The 24553-nt window shown below is 36.0% G+C and overlaps 1 protein-coding gene across 1 annotated transcript in view; it reads right to left on the reverse strand.

Moving 5' to 3' along the window:
• LOC123548428 (cysteine desulfurase-like) overlaps positions 1 to 24553 on the reverse strand; it is a 73189-nt gene that overhangs the window by 7393 nt on the left and 41243 nt on the right. The window contains exons 9-12 of the mRNA XM_045335686.2: positions 23250 to 23355; positions 15423 to 15504; positions 4429 to 4512; positions 1427 to 1516 (exon numbers count right to left, since the gene is read on the reverse strand). Coding sequence (XP_045191621.2) covers positions 1427 to 1516; positions 4429 to 4512; positions 15423 to 15504; positions 23250 to 23355 — 362 coding nt within the window. The remainder of the gene's footprint in view (positions 1 to 1426; positions 1517 to 4428; positions 4513 to 15422; positions 15505 to 23249; positions 23356 to 24553) is intronic.

Here is a 24553-nt window from a genome sequence, read left to right on the forward strand (position 1 = left end):
CTAATCTTACCATACTGATCAGCTCTATAAACAACTCGCCTCATTTCTAACCTTACCATATCGATCTGGTCTGTAAACAACTTGCCTCATTTCTAATCCTACCATATTGATCTGGTCTGTAAACAACTTGCCTCATTTCTAACCTTACCATATTGATCAGCTCTGTAAACAACTCGCCGCATTTCTAATCTTAACATATTGATCTGGTCTGTAAACAACTTGCCGCATTTCTAATCTTACCATACTTATCAGCTCTGTAAACAACTCGCCTCATTTCTAATCTTGCCGCACTTATGAACTCTGTTAACAACTCACCTCATTTCTAATCTTACCACACTGATCAGCTCTGTAAACAACTTGCCTCATTTCTAATCTTACCTCATTGATCAGCTCTGTAAACAACTTACCGCATTTCTAATCTTACCATATATTGATCAGTTCTGTAAACAACTCACTTCATTTCTAATCTTACCATATTGATCAGCTCTGTAAACAACTTGCCTCATTTCTAATCTTACAATATTGATCAGGTCTGTAAACAACTCGCCTCATTTCTAATCTTACCATATTGATCAGCTCTGTAAACAACTCGCCTCATTTCTAATCTTACCATATTGATCAGCTCTGTAAACGACTTACCGCATTTCTAATCTTACCATATTGATCAGCTCTGTAAACGACTTACCCCATTTCTAATCTTACCATATTGATCAGCTCTGTAAACAACTAGCCTCATTTCTAATCTTACCATACTGATCAGCTCTGTAAACAACTCGCCTCATTTCTAATCTTACCATATTGATCAGCTCTGTAAGCAACTCGCCTCATTTCTAATCTTACAATATTGATCTGGTCTGTAAGCAACTTGCCTCATTTCTAATCTTACCATATTGATCTGGTCTGTAAACAACTCGCCTCATTTCTAATCTTATCACTTTGATCAGGTCTGTAAACAACTCACCTCATTTCCAATCTTACCACACTGATCAGCTCTGTAAACAACTCACCTTATTTCTAATCTTACCACATTGATGAGCACTGTTTACAACTCAATTCAATTCTAATCTTATCATATTGATCAGGTCTGTAAACAACTTACCTCTTTTCTAATCTTACCACATTGATCAGCTCTGTAAACAACTCACCTCATTTCTAATCTTACCATATTGATCAGTTCTGTAAACAACTCACCTCACTTCTAATCTTACCATATTGATCAGGTCTGGTCTGTAAACAACTCACCTCTTTTCTAATCTTACCACATTGATCAGCTCTGTAAACAACTCACCTCATTTCTAATCTTACCATATTGATCAGCTCTGTAAACAACCCACTGTATTTTCAATCTTACCACATTGATCAGCTCTGTAAACAACTCACCTCATTTCTAATCTTACCACATTGATGAGCATTGTAAACAACTCACCTCATTTCTCTCAATCTGGTGACATGCTCAATACATTTATCTGCTGTATAATCAATTTCTTCCTGGGTTGTAAATCTTCCAATACCAAACCTTGACAATGAAACAATAAACACTTCTTTTAACAGTTTATTTCTTCAGATGGGGCCTCTGTGGCCAAGTGGTTAAGGTCGCTGACTTCAAATTACTTGCCCCTTATCAATGTGGGTTTGAGCCTCACTCGGGGCGTTGAATTCTTCATGTGAGGAAGCCATCCAGCTGGCTTACAGGAAGTTGGTGGTTCTACCTAGGTTCCCGCTTGTGATGAAATAATGCACAGAGGGGCACCTAGGGTCTTCCTCCAGCATCAAAGCTGGAAAGTCACCATATGACCTATAATTGTGTCGGTGCGACATTAAACCCAACAAAATAAATAAATAAATATTTCTTCAGACAAAAATAGATGAAACTTCTTGATCATTACAATAACTTTCCATGTCATTAAAGTACAGCTAAACCAGTAGTTAAAGGCACTTACCTCCAGATTTTGGCCAAAAAAAAAGATCTTACTTTAAAACTGCGGTCTTATCATGAACATTAGAACATGAGTTTTTGTTCCTACCCTATCTTAAAAAATCAAGAAAAAAAAAAAACATACCAGGGTTAGGAACTGAACCCCCGACTGCTGCAGCAATAATAATTTTCCTGTGTTCATGACCAATACACCACAGAGGAAAACGTACTGAAGGGTCGTTAAATATAAAGCTTTATAATTAAGGCAGTTAATAGATACAAACTCTTTTCAAGTTTGAATGGAAAATAAAGTTAAACAGCTAATTGTTATATGTTTCCATAACATATAATCTGTCAGTACCTAATTTTTAAAGCGTTCTTAAGAAATATAGCAATAACTTTCTGATATCTAAAAATTTTCTTTTTTCCTGTAGTTGTAAGATCTTTAAAACCATCTCTAAATAAAGCTACTGTGAAATCATTTAATTTTATGGGCAAATGAAAATGAGAATTCAAGATGAGTAACTAACTATGACTCGGGCATAGGTAAAAGCCGGCGTCTAAAATGAATTTTGTAAAAAAATGTAAAATTAAGAGCTCCCACAAAAGCTGTTTTTCATTAAAATATACTTTACAATGCATTACTATAACTCATCATTAAGTTTTTAGAAAAACCTGTGTAAAACTTTCTCTTCAATGAAAAGCTACACGGTGTATTTTAGATTTTCTTAATTTTTTGAGCCAGGGAAAAAATGTGGTCTTGTTCTACACCCATGTATAGGTCGCATCTGTCCTTCCTGACCAGAATCTCGGTAAAAAAGGTGCAAGCTATACTTGTATGATTACAGTAAGTATTTCACATACAGCATGCAACTTGTTAAAATACACATTCAAAGAACCTAGCAATTCACTTTCTTTCACTTCTGATTTACAATTTGTACAAAAAAGAAGTACTTCATAACTTTAGAAACAAGAGGACCATGATGGTCCTGAATCGCTCACCTGAACCCACATGACCCAGTTTTGAACTGAGTATGACGTCGTTTTTTCTGTTATTTGATGAAGTGACCTTGTTTTTAAGCTCATGTGACCCAATTTTCATGAAGATCCATTGAAAAATATGGCCTCTAAAGAGGTCACAAGGCTTTTCTATTATTTGACCTTATGACCTAGTTTTTAAAGGCACGTAACCCAGTTTTGAATCTGACCTAGATATCATCAAGGTGAACATTCTCACCAATTTTCATGAAGATCTCAGGAAAAATATGGCCTCTAGAGAGGTCACAAAGTTTTTCTGTTTTTATACCTACTGACCTAGTTTTGGGCCGCACGTGACCCAGTTTTAAACTTTATCTAGATATCATCAGGGTGAATATTCAGACAAATTTTCATGAAGATCCATTGAAAAATATGGCCTCTAGAGAGGTCAAAAGGTTTTTCTATTTTTAGACCTATTGACCTAGTTTTGGACCGCAGTTCATCCAGTTTCAAACTTGACCTAGATATCATCAAGATGAACATTCAGACCAACTTTCATACAGATCCCATGAAAAATATGGCCTCTAGAGAGGTTTTTTATTATTTGACCTACTGACCTAGTTATTGATGGCACGTGACCAAGTTTTGAACTTGACCTAAATATCATCAAGGTGAACATTCTGACCAATTTTCATGAAGATCCATTCAAAAGTATGGCCTCTAGAGAGGTCTCAAGTTTGGTTTTTTTTTTAGACCTACTGACCTAGTTTTGGACCGCAGTTCACCCAGTTTCGAACCTGACCTATATATCATCAAGATGAACCTTCAGACCAATTTTCATACAGATCCCATGAAAAATATGGCCTCTAGAGAGGTCACAATTTTTTTTTATTATCTGACCTACTGACCTAGTTATTGAAGGAACATGATCCAGTTTCAAACTTGACCTAGATATCATCAAGGTGAACATTCTGACCAATTTTCATAAAGATCCATTGATAAGTATGGCCTCTAGAGAGGTCACAAGGTTTTTCTACTTTTAGATCTACTGACCTAGTTTTGGACCGCACGTGACCCAGTTTCGAACTTGACCTAGATATCATCAAGATGAACATTCTGACCAACTTTCATGAAGATCCATTGAAAAGTATTGCCTCTAGAGAGGTCACAAGGTTTTTCTATTTTTAGACCTACTGACCTAGTTTTGGACCGCACGTGACCCAGTTTTGAACTTGACCTTGATATCATCAAGATGAACATTCTGACCAACTTTCATAAAGATCCCTGAAAAATGTGACCTCCAGATTGGTCACAAGCAAAAGTTTACGGACGGACGGATGGACGGACAATGCGTGATCACAAAAGCTCACCTTGTCACTTTGTGACATGTGAGCTAAAAACATTTAACTTTAAGTACAGTTTGTCTATATTTCACATTTAAAGTACTTCTGTAAATATTTTGTATAATTTCTACGCTTTGAGGGCCATCTACACACTTCTGTTTTCAGAATTATTTCAAGGACAAATTATAATACCTTATAGAAGAATGTGCTAAATCTTCATCCGCACCAATTGCACGTAAAACATAGGATGGTTCTAGTGATGCAGAGGTACACGCACTGAAAATATAACCAAATTTTCAACAACTCAAATCGCAACAAGACTGAAAGAAGTGAAATAGCAACAAGAGGGTCATTGACCCTAAACCGCTCACCTGTCACATGGCTTCAAGTGTGTTACAAAATACTATAGTAAGTACATGTCAGACACAGGGGCGTGGCCATTTTTTTTTACCTTAGGGCAATAATTTGGACAAGTATGGTATACATAAAGGGAAAAGTGACCATGCCCCCTGACAGCCATGTTTTTACACGAATTGGAATAATTTGAAAATCTTGGTAGAGGGTAACACAAGGATCATTTGCGTAAATTTATTCTAAAATCGGGCCAGCAGTTTCACACAAGAAGATTTTTAAAGTTTCCACTATATACAAATAGGGAAAAGTGACCACGCCCTCGGCCGGCCATGTTTTTTGAAGAATCGGAATAATTTGAAAATTCTTGGTAGAGGGTCACACAAGGATCATTTGTGTAAAATTATTCTAAAATCAGGCCAGCAGTTTCACACAAGAAGATTATTAAAGTTTCCACTATATACATATAGGGGAAAGTGACTAAGTCCTCTGGTGGCTATGTTTTTTGACGAATTAAGATAATTTGAACAATCTTGGTAGAGAGTGACATAAAGACCGTTTGTGTAAAATTATTCTAAAATTGGGCCAGCAGTTTCACACAAGAAGATTTTTAAGTTTCCACTATATACATATAAGGAAAAGTGATCACGCCCTCTGGAGGTCATGTTTTTTGACGAATTAAGATAATTTGAACAATCTTGGCAGAGAGTGACATAAGGACCGTTTGTGTGAAATTTTTCAAAATCGGACCATCGGTTTAGGAGGAGATGTTGTTTGAAGATTTTTTTATTTTTAGCTCTGGCGGCCCCTATGTGTAACCAAGTGGAACCGTTTGAACAACTTTGGTAGAGGACCATCCAAAGAACATCCATGCCAAGTTTCTTCAAAATCCATTCAGTGGCTATGGAGGAGATGTCTTTTAAACACAATTGTTGACGACGGACGGACACACAACTGGACACAGCATGATCACAATAGCTCACTATGAGCATTGCTCAGGTGAGCTAACAAGGTTTGAAGTGATCTTTGTTACTAACATAATCACAAAGAGACTCTGTATTGTACAAAGTCATGTTTCTCAGGGAAAATAATGAACAAGAGCTGTCTAACGGCAGCAAACTCAACTATTTGAAGCCTATTTCTGAGATACCTGCATACATCCAAAACTTTAACCTGAAATTCTAAGTTGAAAAGGGGTATAATTTTGACAAAATAAAAGCTACAGTTATATAACGGGTCCTGGGTGATCATCTCATGATGCGGAAGAAATTTTGAAAGCATTTGACCAACTAGTTTCTGAGAAACTTGCTTAGTAATACATACCTGAACTTACGTGACACAGACGTCAATGAAAGGGTGACTACAAAAGCTTTACTATTTGAAAAGTTTAAAAAAACTTAAGCGAAAAAAAAATCTCAACAGTGTAAGATGATTTTGAGGCTTATATATTTTGTGTTCACCAATGATGCAACTCATGAATTAACCCTTGCCCTGCTAAATTTTTATAATAAACTTGTCCATCTTTCAATCTGGACAGTACCATTAACTGTTAAAAGGGGTGCATACCAAAAAGATACTGACTGAATGGCAAACAGTGCAGGTCATGATCAGACTGCATGAATGTGCAGGCTGATCATGATCTACACTGGTCGCAAAGGCAGAATCAATTGTGTCCAGAATAAGGGTTAAGTCTAAAACCATAAAATCAGTTCTGAATCCAAAACTTTGGACTGTAACATCGCTGAAATGTTTAATCTGTTTGCTGATCTTTTTAAATAATATCAATAAATGAAAGAATTTCAGAAATCTGTATAAAACCAGGAACTTATGAACATTCCAATATTTTACTAAACTGGTAGCCATTTTGTGTTCATGGCAACATAAAACAAAATGAGAAAATGATTCCATTTATATTAAGATGTTGATATGAACTGTATTTCCTTTATTCTGTACACTAATTTCTTTGCTTTTTCCCCACTAGAACAACAACAGAAATTAATCTATTTAAAAGAGTATATGCTTTAAAAAGTATTTAACATCGTGTAAATGATGTCATAAACACACTAAAACGGCTACCTCCATGATTAGCCATTTCTTAAATTTCAAACTGCCACAGCTTGTTCAACAGTGTACTGACTTTAAAATTCTTTCAGCATCATTAAAGGACCTACAAAGGCTTTCAAGCTAAATCATCTTACTGTGAGGCATAGCCTCCACTTTAATTAAATCCCAAAATATAAAAAAAAAAAAAACTTCTTCACTTTTTGATTTTTACTTTGGCCTTAATTTGTTTGTTTTGGGTTTAACGCCGTTTTTCAACAGTATTTCAGTCATGTAACAGCGGGCAGTCAACCTAACCAGTGTTCCTGGATTCTGTACCAGTACAAACCTGTTCTCCGCAAGTAACTGCCAACTTCCCCACATGAATCAGAGGTGGAGGACTAATGATTTCAGACAAAATGTCGTTTATCAAATAGTCACGGAGAACATACGCCCCGCCCGAGGATCGAACTCACCTCCCCGCGATCTGTAGACCAACGCTCTTACCTACTGAGCTAAGCAGGTGGGCTCACTTTGGCCTTAAGGAGTGTAGATTGTTCATAGGAGTTAATGTTGGGTGCACTACCATAAAAGCTTTTATAATGAATTCATCAAGCCAAATATCAGCACCTACTGTAATTAAGGGAGTTGCTAAATGTAAAAATAATAGGAATGTTGTTGTTACCAGATAATCTGTTATTCAAGGGGTGCTATACAGAAGTGGAATGACCATAATTCATAATTCTGAAAATCTACAGATAATGGTTACAGACTACTGTACAGAACACCCAACATTAACTCCTATGAACAATCTACTGTACACACCTTAAATTTCTGTTGTCTGAAAACAAGGGTACACACCCAGCAATAACTTTTGTCATACCTCAAGTATCATGGTGATGGTCTACTGTATTACAGACATAGACATACCAAGCCTTTCTGATAAAGCCTGGAATTGCTCATAGCAATTGGGATCATGTTTCATCTCTTGTGCAACCATCTAAACTTTGGTTAAGTATAATATACTGAACTTCTTTTCATAATATATTATTTTCTTCCCCATCCCTATGAAATACCAATCATTTAAAATTTGCTTTCATTTCCAAATCAGTTTTTTTAACAACATGACCCCTTTAAGTACTATCAGCGTTATCCCTAGGCCCTTTCAGCCGGGCTCTCGGCCAGGCTAAATTATCTTAGCGCCCGGCTATAAAATTTCAATATATAAATTGTCATCTACACATCTTATCACCTGTAAACGTAACCAGCTGGTAATTTACATGTTTTGATCATGCCCAGAGGCAAATGTGTACCCGAGAAATCAATATGTACGGTGATGGTCATCATGTACAGTGTTACAATCGAGTGTATATCAAAATCCCCTTGATCAAAATCCCCTCCACTGAAAAATGACTGGGTGTTACAAAATCCCCTTCGCACATTTGCAGGGGGTATCATAATCCCCTCTGTGATTAACATTATAGATATATAGATATCAGTGCTCCAAATTATATTATGTTTGCTAAAGGCATTGTATTTACGTGCTTTATGCAATAGACTTTTTAAGTTGTATATGAACTTGATGAAAGAAGTAAAAATCACAGAGGGGATTATGATAGCCCCTGCAAAAGTATGAAGGGGATTTTGTAACACCCTGTCATTTTTCAGTGGAGGGGATTTTGATCAAGGGGATTTTGATTGATCTCCCGTTACAATCGGCCCATTTTACTGCCAACTGTCAAATTGTACTTTCGTTTATTGTGCACAACAATTTGTTTGCAAACCACGTTCTATTTTGCGAGAATATACATCTGGTTTAAATACTTATATATATTGGTCAAATTTTTATTTTCCATATAATGAATTTTGACATTAATTTACACATGTGCATACATGTGATAAGTTCAGAATCCCAATACTGGAGGTTTGCCATTTTTCAGCAGGAGTTGGGGTCTCAAAACTGGAAGTTTTTTATCGACATAAATTAAGCGCGCGGACACAAAACTTAGAGACAAAATCCAACATTTTAGGCCACACAATAATGCATAAGTCTACACCAGAAGAAACAATCCTCATAACTCTTGATTTGAATTTTGACAGAGTTATGCCACTTTTTAACTTACATTTTTTTGTTAAAGTTTTATATAATGTCCAATATCACTGTTACATTCAAAGCTATTACTGGCAAAGCTTTAATTCAGAGTCAATCACTGAGAAAAGTCGAGCATGCTATCTTACAGGAGCTCCCTCATGTTCTAACTTTAAACTTTCTTAACAGATTAAATTTGTAGAAACAAAGTCTCAATTTAGGTCTGAAATGGTGATAAATATGCATTAACATTATTCTACTCGAGGTCTGAACACAACTCATAAATTATGTAAATTCTTTACCCCACCCACTTTCGTATAACAAGAGGACCATGCTGGTCCTGAATCGCTCACCTATCTCCACATGACCCAGTGTTCAACTGAGTATGACATCGTTATTTCTATTATTTGACATAGTGACCTAGTTTTTGAGCACATGTGACCTAAATATCATCAAGATAAAAAATTCTGACCAATTTTCATGAAGATCCATTGAAAAATATGGCCTCTAGAGAGGTCACAAGGTTTTTCTATTATTTGACCTAATGACCTAGTTTTTGGAGGCACATGACCCACTTTTAAACTTGACCTAGATATCATCAAGGTGAACATTCTCACCAATTTTCATGAAGATCTCGTGAAAAATATGGCCTCTAGAGAGGTCACAAGGTTTTTCTATTTTTCAACCTACTGACCTAGTTTTTTAACTGCACATGACCCAGTTAAGAACCTGACCTAGATATCATCAAGCTGAACATTCTCACCAATTTTCATGAAGATCCATTGAGAAATATGGCCTCTAGAGAGGTCACAAGGTTTTTTCTATTTTTAGACCTACTGACCTAGTTTTTGACCCCACGTGACCCAGTTTCGAATCTGACTTAGATATCATCAAGATGAACATTCTGACCAATATTCATGAAGATCTCATGAAAAATATGGCCTCAAGAGAGGTCACAAGGTTTTTCTATTTTTAGATCTACTGGCCTAGTTTTTAACCCCACGTGACCCAGTTTCGAACTTGACCTAGATATCTTCAAGGTAAACATTCTGACCAATTTTCATGAAGATCCATTGAAAATTTTGCCTCTAGAGAGGTCAAAAGGGTTTTTCCTATTTTTAGACCTACTGACCTAGTTTTTGACCGCACATGACCATTTTTTGAACTTGACCTAGATATCATCAAGGTGAACATTCTGACCAATTTTCATGAAGATCCATTGAGAAATATGGCCACTAGAGAGGTCACAAGGTTTTTCTATTTTTAGATCTACTGACCTAGTTTTTGATCCCACATGACCCAGTTTCGATCTTGACCTAGATATCATCAAGGTGAACATTCTGACCAATATTCATGAAGATCTCATGAAAAATATGGCCTCTAGAGAGGTCACAAGGTTTTTCTATTTTTAGATCTACTGACCTAGTTTTTAACCCAACGTGACCCAGTTTCGAACTTGACCTAGATATCATCAAGATGAACATTCTGACCAATTTTCATGAAGATGCATTGAGAAATATGGCCTCTAGAGAGGTCACAAGGTTTTTCTATTTTTAGACCTAATGACTAGTTTTTGACCCTACGTGACCAGTTTCGAACTTGACCTAGATATCATCAAGATAAACATTCTGACAATATTCATGAAGATCTCATGAAAAATATGGCTTCTAAAAGAGGTCACAAGGTTTTTTACTTTTAGACCTACTGACCTAGTTTTTGGACCCCACGTGACCCAGTTTCGAACTTGACCTAGATATCATCAAGATGAACATTCTGACCAATTTTCATGAAGATCTTGTGAAATATATGGCCTCTAGAGAGGTCACAAGGTTTTTCTATTTTTAGACCTACTGACCTAGTTTTTGATGGCACGTGACCCAGTTTCGAATTTGACCTAGATATCATCAAGATGAACATTCTGACCAACTTTCATAAAGATCCCATGAAAAATGTGACCTCTAGAGTGGTCACAAGCAAAAGTTTACGGACGCACGGACGGACGACGGACACCGCGCGATCACAAAAGCTCACCTTGTCACTTTGTGACAGGTGAGCTAAAAATACTGATCATTAACGATTTTGACATGAAAAACAGAAATGCATCAACGTGTATTTACCCTTATCAAAACAATGTAGATTGATGTTATCAAAAAAATGAGTGTGTGTTTTCATCCAATTTTCAATGAAATAAGTCCGATTTTAGTAGCAAATTAATTTGGTAAACATTGGAGGAAAATGGGGTAACTGCATAAGGGGAAATAACACTCATGTTCTTTGAATAATAAAAAATTCATTTCAGCTGGGAATTATTTTTTCTTATGACTGGGAGTTTTTTTGCTTCAAATTGGTTAAAAATGGAGCCTAATTGGCACTGAGAATGGGCCGATATTTGGCCCCGTGAGACAGGTGGAAAAGGCCCTGCTTGTCAAATCGTTTATCAAAACAAACAATTAATCATGCTGTCAAAATTCACCTGTGAAAAACAACTCTTTCCTCCAGCTACATGTGTGTCAAACATGTATAATACACAACAGTCGGTGACACTGATTCACTGTGTAAACAAACATGCTTGGCACTCCTCGGTAATTATCAACCCAGTCATAATACTGATTTTTTTTTTTTTTTTTTTTTTTTTTTTTTTTTTTTTTTTTTTTTTTTAAAAGCGGGAGTATTATGGTTTTGGTCAGGAGACGGGAGGCAAGGTGAAAAAATCGGGATTTTGACCCTCCCGCATGGGAGATCACATGTATGATTTACATTTTCAGCAGAAATTGATGAATCTGTTCAGTTGAAACCAAATAAAACAGATGCTGGTAGAACATGTTGAACCATCGATCTCACTAAAAAGTGACAAGAAGAAATATAGCGACATGAAGCATCAAGAAGGATTTTTTTATTTTCTACTTATTTTTCCACTTGTAATGAAAATACTATGATTTAAGATTGTTTTCTGAAACATCATACCATTGAAAAATTAACAAGAGCTGCCTCCATAGGATGACACATGCCCCCGATGGCACTTTGAATGAATAGTTATGGCCGATGTTAGAGTTTAGGACCTTTGACCTACAGACCTGGGTCTTGCACGTGACACGTCGTCTTACTGTGCCACACATTCATGCTTAGTTATTTTAAAATCCATGCATGAATGACAAAGATTTGGACAGGACACGCCCATTAATGTACTATCATGAAATATGACCTTTAACGTCTAAGTGTGACCTTGACCTTTGAGCTGCAGACCTGGGTCTTGCGCGCGACACGTCGTCTTACTGTGGTACACATTCATGCGAAGTTATTTGAAAATCCATCCATGGATGACAAAGATATGGACCGGACACGCCCATCAATGCACTATCATGAAAAATGACCTTTAACGTCTAAGTGTGTCCTTGACCTTTGAGCTACGGACCTGGGTCTTGCGCACGACAAGTCGTCTTACTGTGGTACACATTCATGCCAAGTTATTTGTAAATCCATCCATGGATGACAAAGATATGGACCGGACACGCCCATCAATGCACTATCATGAAAAATGACCTTTCACGTCTAAGTGTGACCTTGACCTTTGAGCTACGGACCTTGGTCTTGCGCACGACACGTCGCCTTACTGTGGTACACATTCATGCCAAGCTATTTGAAAATCCATCCATGGATGACAAAGATATGGACCGGACACGAAAATTGCGGACAGACCGACAGACTGACAGACCGACAGACTAACAAACCGACAGACGGTTCAAAAACTATATGCCTCCCTTCGGGGGCATAAAAATGGATCATCATATAGCTTAATTATAATTACGTATCCAAATCGTGCATTGCAAGGCATGTCAGTTAGATTTATGAGGAAAATAAACATTATACTTATTCTATATTGTAACCAGAACATGAAAAATGAATTTCGAAGTAATTTATTATACATAATTACGTTATTTTCAAGGTTCCTCCTCGCTGTTCGTGTTTAGCATCAAGAGACTCTTTGCAAGCAACGCAAATTATAAGTAATTCTGTTGAGCGGAGAAGAGTAATATTTGAACTACATGTATACATGTCATTATTATTTTTGGTAATTGATTGACAGCGTACAGATGATGTGCAAACAATGTGTTTGAAAAACTGAGTAAAATCCGAGTAATTACAAGCGCAGCAAGTAGTAGCTATTCCATTTCAATCATATACATGTAAAACTTGCATAAATGCAACCGCTACTGGCAAAAATCGTACACAACAATCTTGGGTATTTCGGATGACACACATTCGGATAAATCAATACAGTGTCAGAGAAGGTAGAAAGCTGCTGTTATTCAATAAATTACTTTTACTTCAAATATTCTTTCATGAAATGGACTGCAGATTCAACTAAAACATGAAACACAGTATTATTGATAGGTTTAAAAGATAGTGTTTGACACTGTAAGGATCAAACATACTGACATTATTTCCTAACAAAACTGCTAGGTTTTGATAAAATCTTAACTAATGCAAGAAAATTTTCCAACTTCAAAGACAATCAGGTAGAAAATATTAAGTAACGATTCTTACATCTTAATTATGTGTTTACTTAAGCTACCTTAGATAAATATATAATTTTTACATTTTCACAAGCTCTATTATATCATTCTTATAATTTATCTCAACTTACTTAAATGAATAATATGCTTATTGCGATGAACCGCTAAAATGTGTACCCAGCTATAATTAGACAGCCTGGTATAACAAAATCCTGGCTAGTATCCCCACTTTATCTAAGTGCTGTTACAAGAATCACTGTACTCCTGGCCAATAAAATTAAGTGATAATAAAATGGAGAATTATGGGAAAAAATATTAATAGACATAATAAATGTATCCCTTCCTAATCATATGAAATTTTGAGAATACCATGTACAGTAAAATTCCTACTTACGACCACGCCGAAATTACGACCGCACCGCTAATACGACCGATTTTGCAAAGAACGGAATATTTCCTTCTTAAAACCAATGGTCGTTTGTCCGAAAATGCGACCAGACCGCTAATCCACTAATGCGACCACCAATTTCAGAACTGTTTGATTTTTTCACACTTAATTAGTCACCGCAATTACGACCACTCGAATTTTTCTTTATGTTACCGCGAATCGTCGCGGGAATTAACACATGCGACATCGTGTTAACACGTTAAGCGTGTACATTGTGTATTTATCCGTTAATTGCTAACAAGTCTTTAAACGTTATCGAAACAACGTATCAAACTGTTTGATTGTCTGAAATTGTTATTTAAAGATGTTTTGTGTTTTACATTGCTATTTTAACATAAGACATTGTTGAAATAATTAATTTGTTTGTAATTATGCGAATCCCGCTGATCGAATTGACTGGATTAAAAAGGATTTAATTAGATCTAAACGGTGTTTGTTTGTTAATGTAAATACGTTTGGGATTTCAGCGGAGAATGAAGTTTGAAAAGGTTTAATATTGTTGTAATTGTCTTTAATTGAACAAAATTCAAATCATTATCAGTTAAGTGCGTCCTTCATTAATACAAAGTTTGATCCATAAGAAAATAAAGCTACATATAAATTGAACACTGTGTTTGCCATTATTGTGTCTTGATTGTATTCCAATGTGTTATTATCTGCCAGACCTTCCCCGTATAGCCTTGTCCACTAATCAGACCAGACCGCTAATAAGACCAGTTGTACAAAGAACGATGGGTGGTCTTAATAGCGGAATTCTACTGTATATTAATCCTGGGTAATGCTTCTCATTTCACTCAATATATTCAGCAGATGCTAAATCTTCTCAAGTTTAATTTCAATTGGCTGAAAAATGGAGAAACTTGGAGCAAATTTTACAACTCGGGTAAAGTAACAAGAAATTCATTAAAATTTACAAATGGGCATTTTATATCATCACCATTTTCTTACTTAAAGGGAAAGCAATGTTGTTCTTATGTTAATTCCATCTGCTAGAATTTCTTGAACCATTTGAAGAAGTGAAATAATTTTCAAAATCGGCTTAAAAATTAGAAAGTTATGCGCATTTAAATATTTGATCAAAATGGCGGCCATTTTGTTTCCATGGCAACAAAAATCAAAATGGCAGATTTATTAAATTTCTAGCAACATATCTGAACTGTATTTACTTATTTCTGTAAAACATTTTTTCTGCCTTTTCAAGCTATAATGAAAGAAATTACCATGATTAACATATTTCACTCAAGAAACATATGAAATGAATCTATTTGAAAGGTTATTTGTTAAATAAAGAATTCAGCAGTGTGTAAATGACCTCATAAACACACTAAAATGGCTGCCTCCATGATCAGCCATTTTCTTAAATTTCAAACCTGCCATATCTTTTTCAATAGTTATCCAATTTGAAAAATTCTTTCAGCATTACGAAAGGCTTGAGAATGGATTCCATATAAAATTAACATATTTCAGGCTTTCCTTAACCTTTAAGACATATTTTGCAAAGTTTGACAGTTGTGATGTAGTTAATAAGTTTACACAACCAGTGCAAATATTGATCATGTCAAGTAAAATGAGTGCATAAAAAATACACTGATTCAGGAAACTAGATGATAACTGACAGTCAAAATGCCAGCCTCTGCTGACATCAATATTTTTTTATCACAAAATGCATACTGTAACTTGAGATCTTGTGCAGTTATACTGTAGAAAGGGGAAAGGACCATCAATAGTAAATAAGATGTTTTACCTTCCCGACGAGAGAGCTATGTCTTTCAATGCCATCAACAGACTTTCACCCTCCACAAATGCGAAAGACAAGTTCACACAGCCTGTAATTTTAAGAATACAACATTGAATACCCAAGTACAAACTGACGAAGAAGAAGTTTCCCACAGAGAAAAGACATGAAGAAGTCACATTGGCAACTGGAAAAAACAAAGGAGGGGGAGTGGGGGGGGATTTTTAGCCTACAAAATGAAATGATTTTACAGTATTCTGTAATACTTGGTCTCATTCATTTTTAACTTGTCTGATTTTTTTTAAAAAATCTACAAGGTACTGTCGTCACGTGTCTGCTTTGGTTAAAATTTTTGTTTAGGTCCACCTTTTCTCAAAAACCGTGAGAGCTACAGCTTTGAAACTTTGCACACTTGTTTGTCATCATTAGGTGACTTAGAAGGCCAAGAACCGTAACTCTGATGTGCATTTTGTCAATATTATGGCCCTTTTTGTGCTCAGAAAATTTGAGTTTCTTTGGTTAAAATTTGAGTTTAGGTCTGCTTTTCTCAAAAACTATAAGAGCTACAGCTTTGAAAAATCGTACACTTGTTTATCATCATTATGTGACTATGTAGACCAAGAAGCATAACTCTAACCTGCATTTTGTCAGAATTATGGCCCTTCTTGTACTTAGAAATTCTGAACTATATCTATTTTTTTACATACTGGCCAGCACTTGCAGACAAGCGATGGCACCCGTAGGCGGTGCTCTTGTTTAACTAAACAATTATTTCTTGGAGATACAAATTTTGGATGTAAAATTTTAAGGATAGAATAAATGAGAATTTTATTAACTTTTTAATTTCATGATCAGACACAACCACGAGTTCCACAGGTATTAGCCCCTCCACCATGTATATAATCATATATTATGTTAAGTTCATGTTACCTTAATGTGTAATATAATCTTTAAGAAGATCCTTTGAATGAATAGAACCAACCATGCAAATTAACAGTAGACTCGGTTTGATTGAGCCTATTCATGGGACAATGAAATGTGTGACCATAATTCAAGGGTTGAATGCAATACTGTTGTAAGTCCTGCTATATCTTGTATGACTTATCACAATATTGCATTCAACAATTGATATGACAACACTAAGTTAAAGTACAGTTTAGTCAATGTTAATGTTTAAGCACTCTGTTACCAGTGCAACATAAAGCAGATAATTCTAATTTATTTTCTTCCTAAACATAAACCAAGAGGGCCATGATGGCCCCTGATTGCTCACCTGAGTTACACCATGACTATTGTGCTAGAACAGTTTTGGTAAATGGTTACACAAGGAAAATACCTGTGAAATTAATTTAAAATACCGCCAGTGTTTTCTGACAGTTTGTAAGGGAGGAACAGGGGTAAGGGAGGAATGATGACATGGATACTATCATAAAATAGTAAAAAATAGTAAAAAGCTAGAATTATGTCCACTGGACATGGATGCCCCCCACATACTGTGCCATTCTCTTCAGGTAAGGTTGTGCATCTGTGCAAGTTTGAATCCATTCCTTCAAAATGTGTACGAGTTGAACACACCAAATTTCTTTACTTGAGGCCCACATGGTAGATGGGGAAACCCAATGTGCAGCCTCTAGAAATAAAGTCGTTACTTACTTACTTACTTACTTATTCACTGTGGCCTGTTTTGTGAAATCAAGAAAGGGCCTTAATTCTGGAAAACAATAGCCACAGAAAAAAGTCCATTATTTATGGTCATCTTCACATCAAGGTCCTTCATCTGTGAAACTTTCAAGCATATCCTTTCAATAGTGTATGAGGAGTTGGATACACTCTGGATATATTCTACATAGCAAAGCTATCAAAGGGCCATACCTGTGGTAAAAGTAGCCACAGCAAAAGTTCCTTCCTTTATAGTCATCTGCACATCAAGCTTGTTCATCTGTGAAAGTTTGAAGCAAATTAGGCTAACAGTGTGCGAGGAGTTGGACACACAAGATTTTTCTCTATATTCTATATAGCAAAACTATGAAAGGGCCATAACTGCAGTAAAAATAAGCATGGCAAAAGTTCCTTCCTTCTGGTCATCTGCACATAAAGCTTGTTCATCTGTGAAAGTTTGAAGGAAATCAGGCTAATAGTGTAGGAGGAGTTGGACACACAAGATTTGGGACAGCAGCAATGCTATATGCCCCTAAAAGGTTTCGAGGTGGATGAGGGGAGGGGTAATGTGTGTGGGACCTTGAAAGAATTTGGTAAAGGGTTATCAAGGTGGCATGAAAGAATTTGGTACAATGTCAACCAAGGAACATTGCTGTCAAGTTATTCTGAGACTGAACCAATGGTTTGAGAGGAGAAGATTTTCAAAGTTTCCCATATAACCAACAGGAAAAAGCAGCCCCATCCCCTAGCAGTCATACTTTTTAACAAAACAGACTTAAAAATCATCTTGAAATCAAGCCTACACTTTCAGAGGAGAAGACTTTCAAAATTTTCTATATAGCTATATTGTGAAAACTGACCCAGACCTTCTGGCGGCTAAGTTTCTCCCCCGACCCCCACACCCCATGAAACATAATGACTTGAAGGAATTTGGTACAGGGTCACCAATAGAACGTAACTATGAAATTATTGCAAAATCACCCCAGTGGTTTCTGAAAACATTTTTTAAGTTGTTTTTTTTTCTTTTGGTTACCATGGCAACCAGATTTCTCAATGGATAACCTAGATTTGAAGGAATCTGAAAGGGGACCACCCAAGGACCATTCCTGTACAGTTTGGTTGACTATGGACAATGGACACTGAACAAAGCTCATCATGAGCACCTCGTACTCAGATGAGCTAAACTCTTGACAACATCATGTTTTATTTTGTCTGAATTTTTTGTTTTGTACATCAACCTTTTGAAGCTGTAACACAGCTGTGTATATGAACAATACATACACTAGAGTCAATTACAAACTGTTACATACCGATCAATGACACACACAATAATGAAAACAGATGTCTCTTACTACATGTATTCATCAAAAGTTACAGTCAATCCTGTATATAACAACCACTCTTGGTAGTGCCAAAATAGTCCTTATCAGTAAGTGGTCACAATTTATGGGTTAAAATACTGTAAAATAATAACAGAAACTGAATTAGTCGTCACTGAAGTCAGGTGGTCTTTATATATAGGTGGTGCTTGAGCACAGGTTTGTATGTTCCTATGATGACTAATGTTAGAAGGGAAGTGACTTAGCACAGGCTTGCCTGTTCCTGTGATGACTAATGTCAGAAGGGAAGTAACTCAGCACAGGCTTACCTGTTCCTATGATGACTAACGATAGAAGGGAAGTAACTCAGTACAGGCTTGCCTGTTCCTATGATGACTAATGTTAGAAGGGAAGTAACTCAGTACTGCAGGGTTCCCACAAAGCAGAGAAAACAAAATTCCCTGACTTTTCACTGACCGAACTCCAATTTTCCCTGACTAAAACTTTCGCATTCTGGGACGCTTACTTGGTCATCTATTAGTAAATGTGGCCTCCATTCCCCCATCAGCCAACCCTTACCATGTCTTTTGTTATATTGATAACTAAAGTGTGTACAGATAGTTTGTTCTAGTTTAACAGATCGCTATATTATTTTAGTGTGATGTAACAGCCAACAAGAAAGGTCCATACTATTCACTAAAAGACTACCTATGATCAAGTTTTGGATTTTTCTTCTGTGTCTGTTCAGACAAATGTAGACACACCATTCTATGAAAATTTGCCTTTATTCATGATTATATTTTTGTAGAAAATGGCATTTTTCATTTAATTAATAGGGGTAGTCTATTTGTAGACTTAATAGCATATGTATGTTACAATATATTTAGAAGTTGTTTCTTTCTTTTTACATTTCAGTATTCGTGTTTGCATTCTACAAATAATGATTAAAGATTGACATAGACTCATTAAAAGCAGAAATGCCTGTTTATTTTCAAAAGCTGAAAATTCAATACAATAAATACTATTCAGCTTAAATGCCTCAACATATCAGTATTTAATGACTAAACAAATCTTACTTCACACATTTTTATCACGCTGATTTACTTTTCAAGCTGTAGTAAACTTTACTTACACCCTTTATATGTACAATGGTATTAGTGTTTGATTTCTTTTTCGTTTAACTTTCCATTATTCATTGTTTTTCTATGATGCCAAATAAGTCCTAATATCCACCCTAAGTATGCAATTTGTTTGCATCTTTTCTACAACTCTTAATCTTTCAGTCTTTCTCTGTTAGCTGAACTAGCTGAGTAAAATTAAGATGCTGCAAAGAATTCTATTAAAATAGTCTTTTACTTTTAACAAAATCCACCAATAATAACCATTCAAACTTATTAAACACTGAACTTCCATAAACACTTTTGCACTTGAAAACTAGTTTTGATTTGACTAAGAAGAGTTGACCAGAAGACTAAAGTCTATTTAAATATAAAATAAATCGAAATAGCAATGTTCTGCACATTACAATCTGTAAGCAGTAATTTGAGTAAAGAAAATGGTAAACATGTAAGAATGGTATGTAATAAGTTTTCTTACGTAACTTTTCCATAAAAACATAAATAACAGGAAAGTGTAATTATGGCTTATAATATATGGTAAAATGATGAAATGAATTGGTAACTATGCAGGACTACACAGTTCATAGCATTCATAGTCTTAATTCTGTTAAAAAGTTAAAAATAATTTTATTTAACAGACTGTATTTTTTTTAAATGCTTGGTTTAGCCAAAAGAAAAGAAACTGCCCTTGCCTTTTATTTTCATTCTTTTTACTTTTTCACAACTTTATTCTCCTGCTTTTGACTTCTGGTTCCAAATTTCCCTGACTTTTGCTAAATTTCCAAATTTCCCTGACCAATCACATAATTCACTGACTTTTCCCTGACCTTAAAAAAAAAAAAAAACTTTTTTCCCTGACTTTTCCCTGACCGTGGGAACCCTGTACTAGCTTGACTGTTCCTATGATGACTAGTGTCAGAAGGGAAGTAACTCAGCACAGGCTTGACTGTTCCAATGATGACTAATGATAGAAGGGAAGTAACTCGATCCGATCCGATCCGCGAGTCGGGGCTGACGATTCACAGATCGAACCACGGATCACCAGCAACAACTTAAAATGATACAAAATGCAAGTCTGTTATATAGGTCTTTATGGAATCTAAACTTTTCAGTTCTCATAGTGCTCAGTTTGATAGTTTTTACTTATGTTTAATGTTTTGCTCATTAAATAGTCAGGTTTCGCGAGTGGACTTCATTGTAATGTTCAGCCATTCTTGCAGATGAACGATATGACATCGCTCATTGATATCACAATATTAAGTAACAGTTTCGCATTTTTTGATAAGAAAATTCTATTTGTTGGAAAGAAATTTCGTATTTAACATTTTATTGAATTTAATTACTTAAATGATAAATGTTTATTCACTGTTTGATATATTTCATATTAATTTTAGTTCGAATATAAAACTGATGCTAACTCTACCTAAGACATTTGTTTACATCTGGTTTAGAATCTGACAACGCGTAATCGTCTTAGATGTGCAAGAAAATTCAATGAAGACGTTTAGTGTGACTTTAATTTACTTTAATTGATAGAATTTTACATATTGCATGTATTAATGAAAAAGATCGCGATCCAACGATCTTGACAATGACGAATATCCGTACTCAAACTTTTGGTCGAATTCGTGGATATCCGAGTACTCGGATACTCGTTACAGCCCTAATTTTCAGTGAATAGCTCTTCGAATAATAAGTGGTACTGCCCAAATTGAATAATGGACCAGTGCATTTTAGAAATTTAGCAGCTTAAAGGTTAAGCATGTCTTATTTTGCAATGATCAGAAATCAGCCCTACCCTATTGCTGCCATGTTTAGCAGAATGAAGTAGTTTTTAGCTACTGTAGATAGGATAAAATCTGTGTAGGTTTTAATCAGCAATTTCATAACTAGTAGCCTCATTTGTAATGTTAAGAAATCACCAAATGTGAGTCTTAACCCTTATAATGCTGGACACAACTGATTCTGCCTTTGCGACCAGTGCAGATCATGATCAGCCTGCACATCCATGCAGTCTGATCATGATCTGCACTGTTCGCCACTCAGTCAGTATCTTTTTTGTATGCAACCCTTTTAACAGTTCATAGTACTGTCCAAATTGAAAGCTGGACAAGATCATTACAGAAATGTAGCAGTGTAAAGGCTTATGTTTTAGGGCATGAGGCAGATGAATATTCTCATTTTAGAATTTGGGGATGTCATTATGTACAAAAATCTGCAAAAATAAAAACATTGCAAATAAATGCCCAATCCTAAGTATTCTGACAGGTCACTCATTTAGTTTAAAATTATAACATATTCTGATGACTTGTTTCTGCGAATATGATTTTTATATTACAGTTGTATTAGAGAATGGTCTTATCCCACTGGCAATCTTTTTTTTAACTTTAATGCAGGTAGGTAGCTGAGGCATGTACATGTGGTGCTGGCGGGCCATATGGTATCCTTACTAATTCATCAAAATTATGTCATATGCTGTTCCTCGTCTTGACTGCGGGAAGCAAAAGGATGAAGGCATTCGGAAGAGCCTCACACTTGCTATGATCAATGAAGACTATCCTCCGGAATTATGGACTCATGTCTATACAGACGGTTCAGCCACATGTGCCATCAAAGATGGAGGAGCAGGAGTTTTCATTCAATACCCATCTGGCAAGAGAGAAACACTAAATGCAGCCACAGGAAAACACTGCAGCAATTACAAGGCAGAGACTGAAGCACTCATGAAGGCCGTCTCAACGGTTGAAGACTCGGCAGAAGAAAGCTCCTCAGTCGTCTTTCTCACAGATGCACTGTCTGTCATGGAAGCTCTTATCAACAATAAACCTCCGCAGCTAGCCAGGAGAATGCAGAGCCTGAGTATAACCTGCAAAGTAGCACGTCAGTGGATTCCATCCCATTGTGAACTTGCAGGCAATGAAGAGGCAGACAAACTGGCTAAGCTAGGAGCTCAGTCAGAACAACCAACAGAACCTGTGAGTTACAAGGAGAAAGTCACCATCATCAAGGCACTAACGAGACCAAGGATGGAGGAAGATGCTTTTCATCTCCTTGATCAGTCTGAACAAGTGATGATGGTCAGGCTCAGCTCAGGGCATAACAAGCTAAATGCTCACATGTACAAGAAATACAGACTGACATCATCGCCAACTTGTCAATGTGGTGAAGAAGATCAGACTGCGGAGCATATACTTCAGAGATGTAAAAGGCATGACCAGGAGCGAGCTGCGACTTGGCAGATAGATACCTCAATCCACCAGAAACTGTATGGAGGCATTGAGGATCTTCGGCAAACCACAAGTTTCATCAAGGCTACTGGTCTGACTGTGTAGACGCGATTGACAAGAAGAAGAAGATGTCATATCAAATTCTGACCAATAATTTCCAATAAAGTTTTTCAAGCTATTCACCTATATCTAGCTAAATAAGGAGGACTGTGTCCCCTTTCCCAACTACAGGCAGACATCCTTGACTTTATCATGACTTTAGTATAAGTAATCCTTTGCATTTTTCTTTCTTCTAAAATCATACAAAGTCTGATCAATTATTTCTGAAGAGAACATTTTCAATATTTTGTTCTGTTTGGGACAATACTTGTAAATTTTGTGTAAAAACTGCCCCCCAAAAGTTTCAGGGAAGATTTCATTAAATTTTGAGTAAATGGGACAAAAGACTTAGAGGGAAAATGGACACTGGTCAAAGACCAAACACAAAGGCAAACTAAAAAAGATGTTACCAACCCGGATATGTTTTTTCAGGATCTCCATTTCGTATCACATGTGGGACTTTTTCTGTTATTCTGTCAATCAATCGCTGTGAGAGTGATGATATACGTCTGTGATCATACTGAAACGAATCGTAAACATTCTTTAATTATCAATATTAACAACAGAGCTACCACAGAAGGTTGTTATTACCTCCAGAAGCGTCTTTAATACAGGGAAGGTGAAATGATGTGATAATTATCTGTGACACTTAACATTTAGACCTGGATCATGCATGATTCTCCTCATGTTAAAAAGATGAAATTGTTAAAAAAATAAATGTTTCTGTGTAGTTATTTTAAAATCAAATAAATATATTTGTAATCCAAATGTGGCCCTGACCTTTACCCTAGTGACTTGTGCCATGGGCTATGCTCATCATATTAAGGTTAACCGGTCTCAACCAGTCTATCAAACTTATCTATGGCCCAATCAGATACTGATTTTCAACAAACATGCACATACCACTTGTTTTCCCGTTTCTAGCTCGACTATTCGAAGAATAGGGGAGCTATCCTACTCGCCCCGGCATCGGCGTGAGCGTTACACAAATGTTAAAGTTTGCGTACCACCCCAAATATTTTCAAAGTCCATTGAGATATTGCTTTGATATTTTGCATACTGTAAAATCATTTAATTTCATGGGCATGAAATTTCGTTGTTTTGGTCAAAATGGCAATTTCGTGGGGATATGAATTCGTGGATTTCAACTTTGAACATAAAATAAATGGGAATTTTACTTGTTCGTTAGGATTAAATTTCGTGGATTGACTCAGCCATGAAAGTTAGTCCCCCCACGAATATCAATTATTTTTACAGTACTTGTTTACCATCATGACCCCAGTCTGTAACAAGAGCTGTCACAGGAGACAGCGCGCTCGACTATTTCGATGTTGGATAGTGAAACTGGGCACATCTGAGGAAACTAGAGCTGTCACTGGAGTGTTTAATGACTCCAATTGTGGATGAAGATATTACACAATAGCCTGAGTCTATGTCAAAAATATCAACTTAAAGTAATAAGAGAGGTAAAAATAAAATCTATCAAAACACTATATAAGTATATCCTACGCAAAAAGGGGCATAATTCATTAAATATTGGTGCCAGAGTTATGTACCTTGTGTCATATGGTGTGGGTGATGATGTTGAACAACTATTTTAAGTTTGAATCAAATCCATTCAGTAATAACAGAGACAGAGTGAAAGTGCATCAAAACTTTAACCTAAAATTCTAAGTAAAAAGGGGAATAATTCATGAAAAATTGTGCCAGAGTTATGC

The sequence above is a fragment of the Mercenaria mercenaria genome, chromosome 6, assembly GCF_021730395.1.
Source record: "Mercenaria mercenaria strain notata chromosome 6, MADL_Memer_1, whole genome shotgun sequence".
Classification (NCBI taxonomy): domain Eukaryota; kingdom Metazoa; phylum Mollusca; class Bivalvia; order Venerida; family Veneridae; genus Mercenaria; species Mercenaria mercenaria.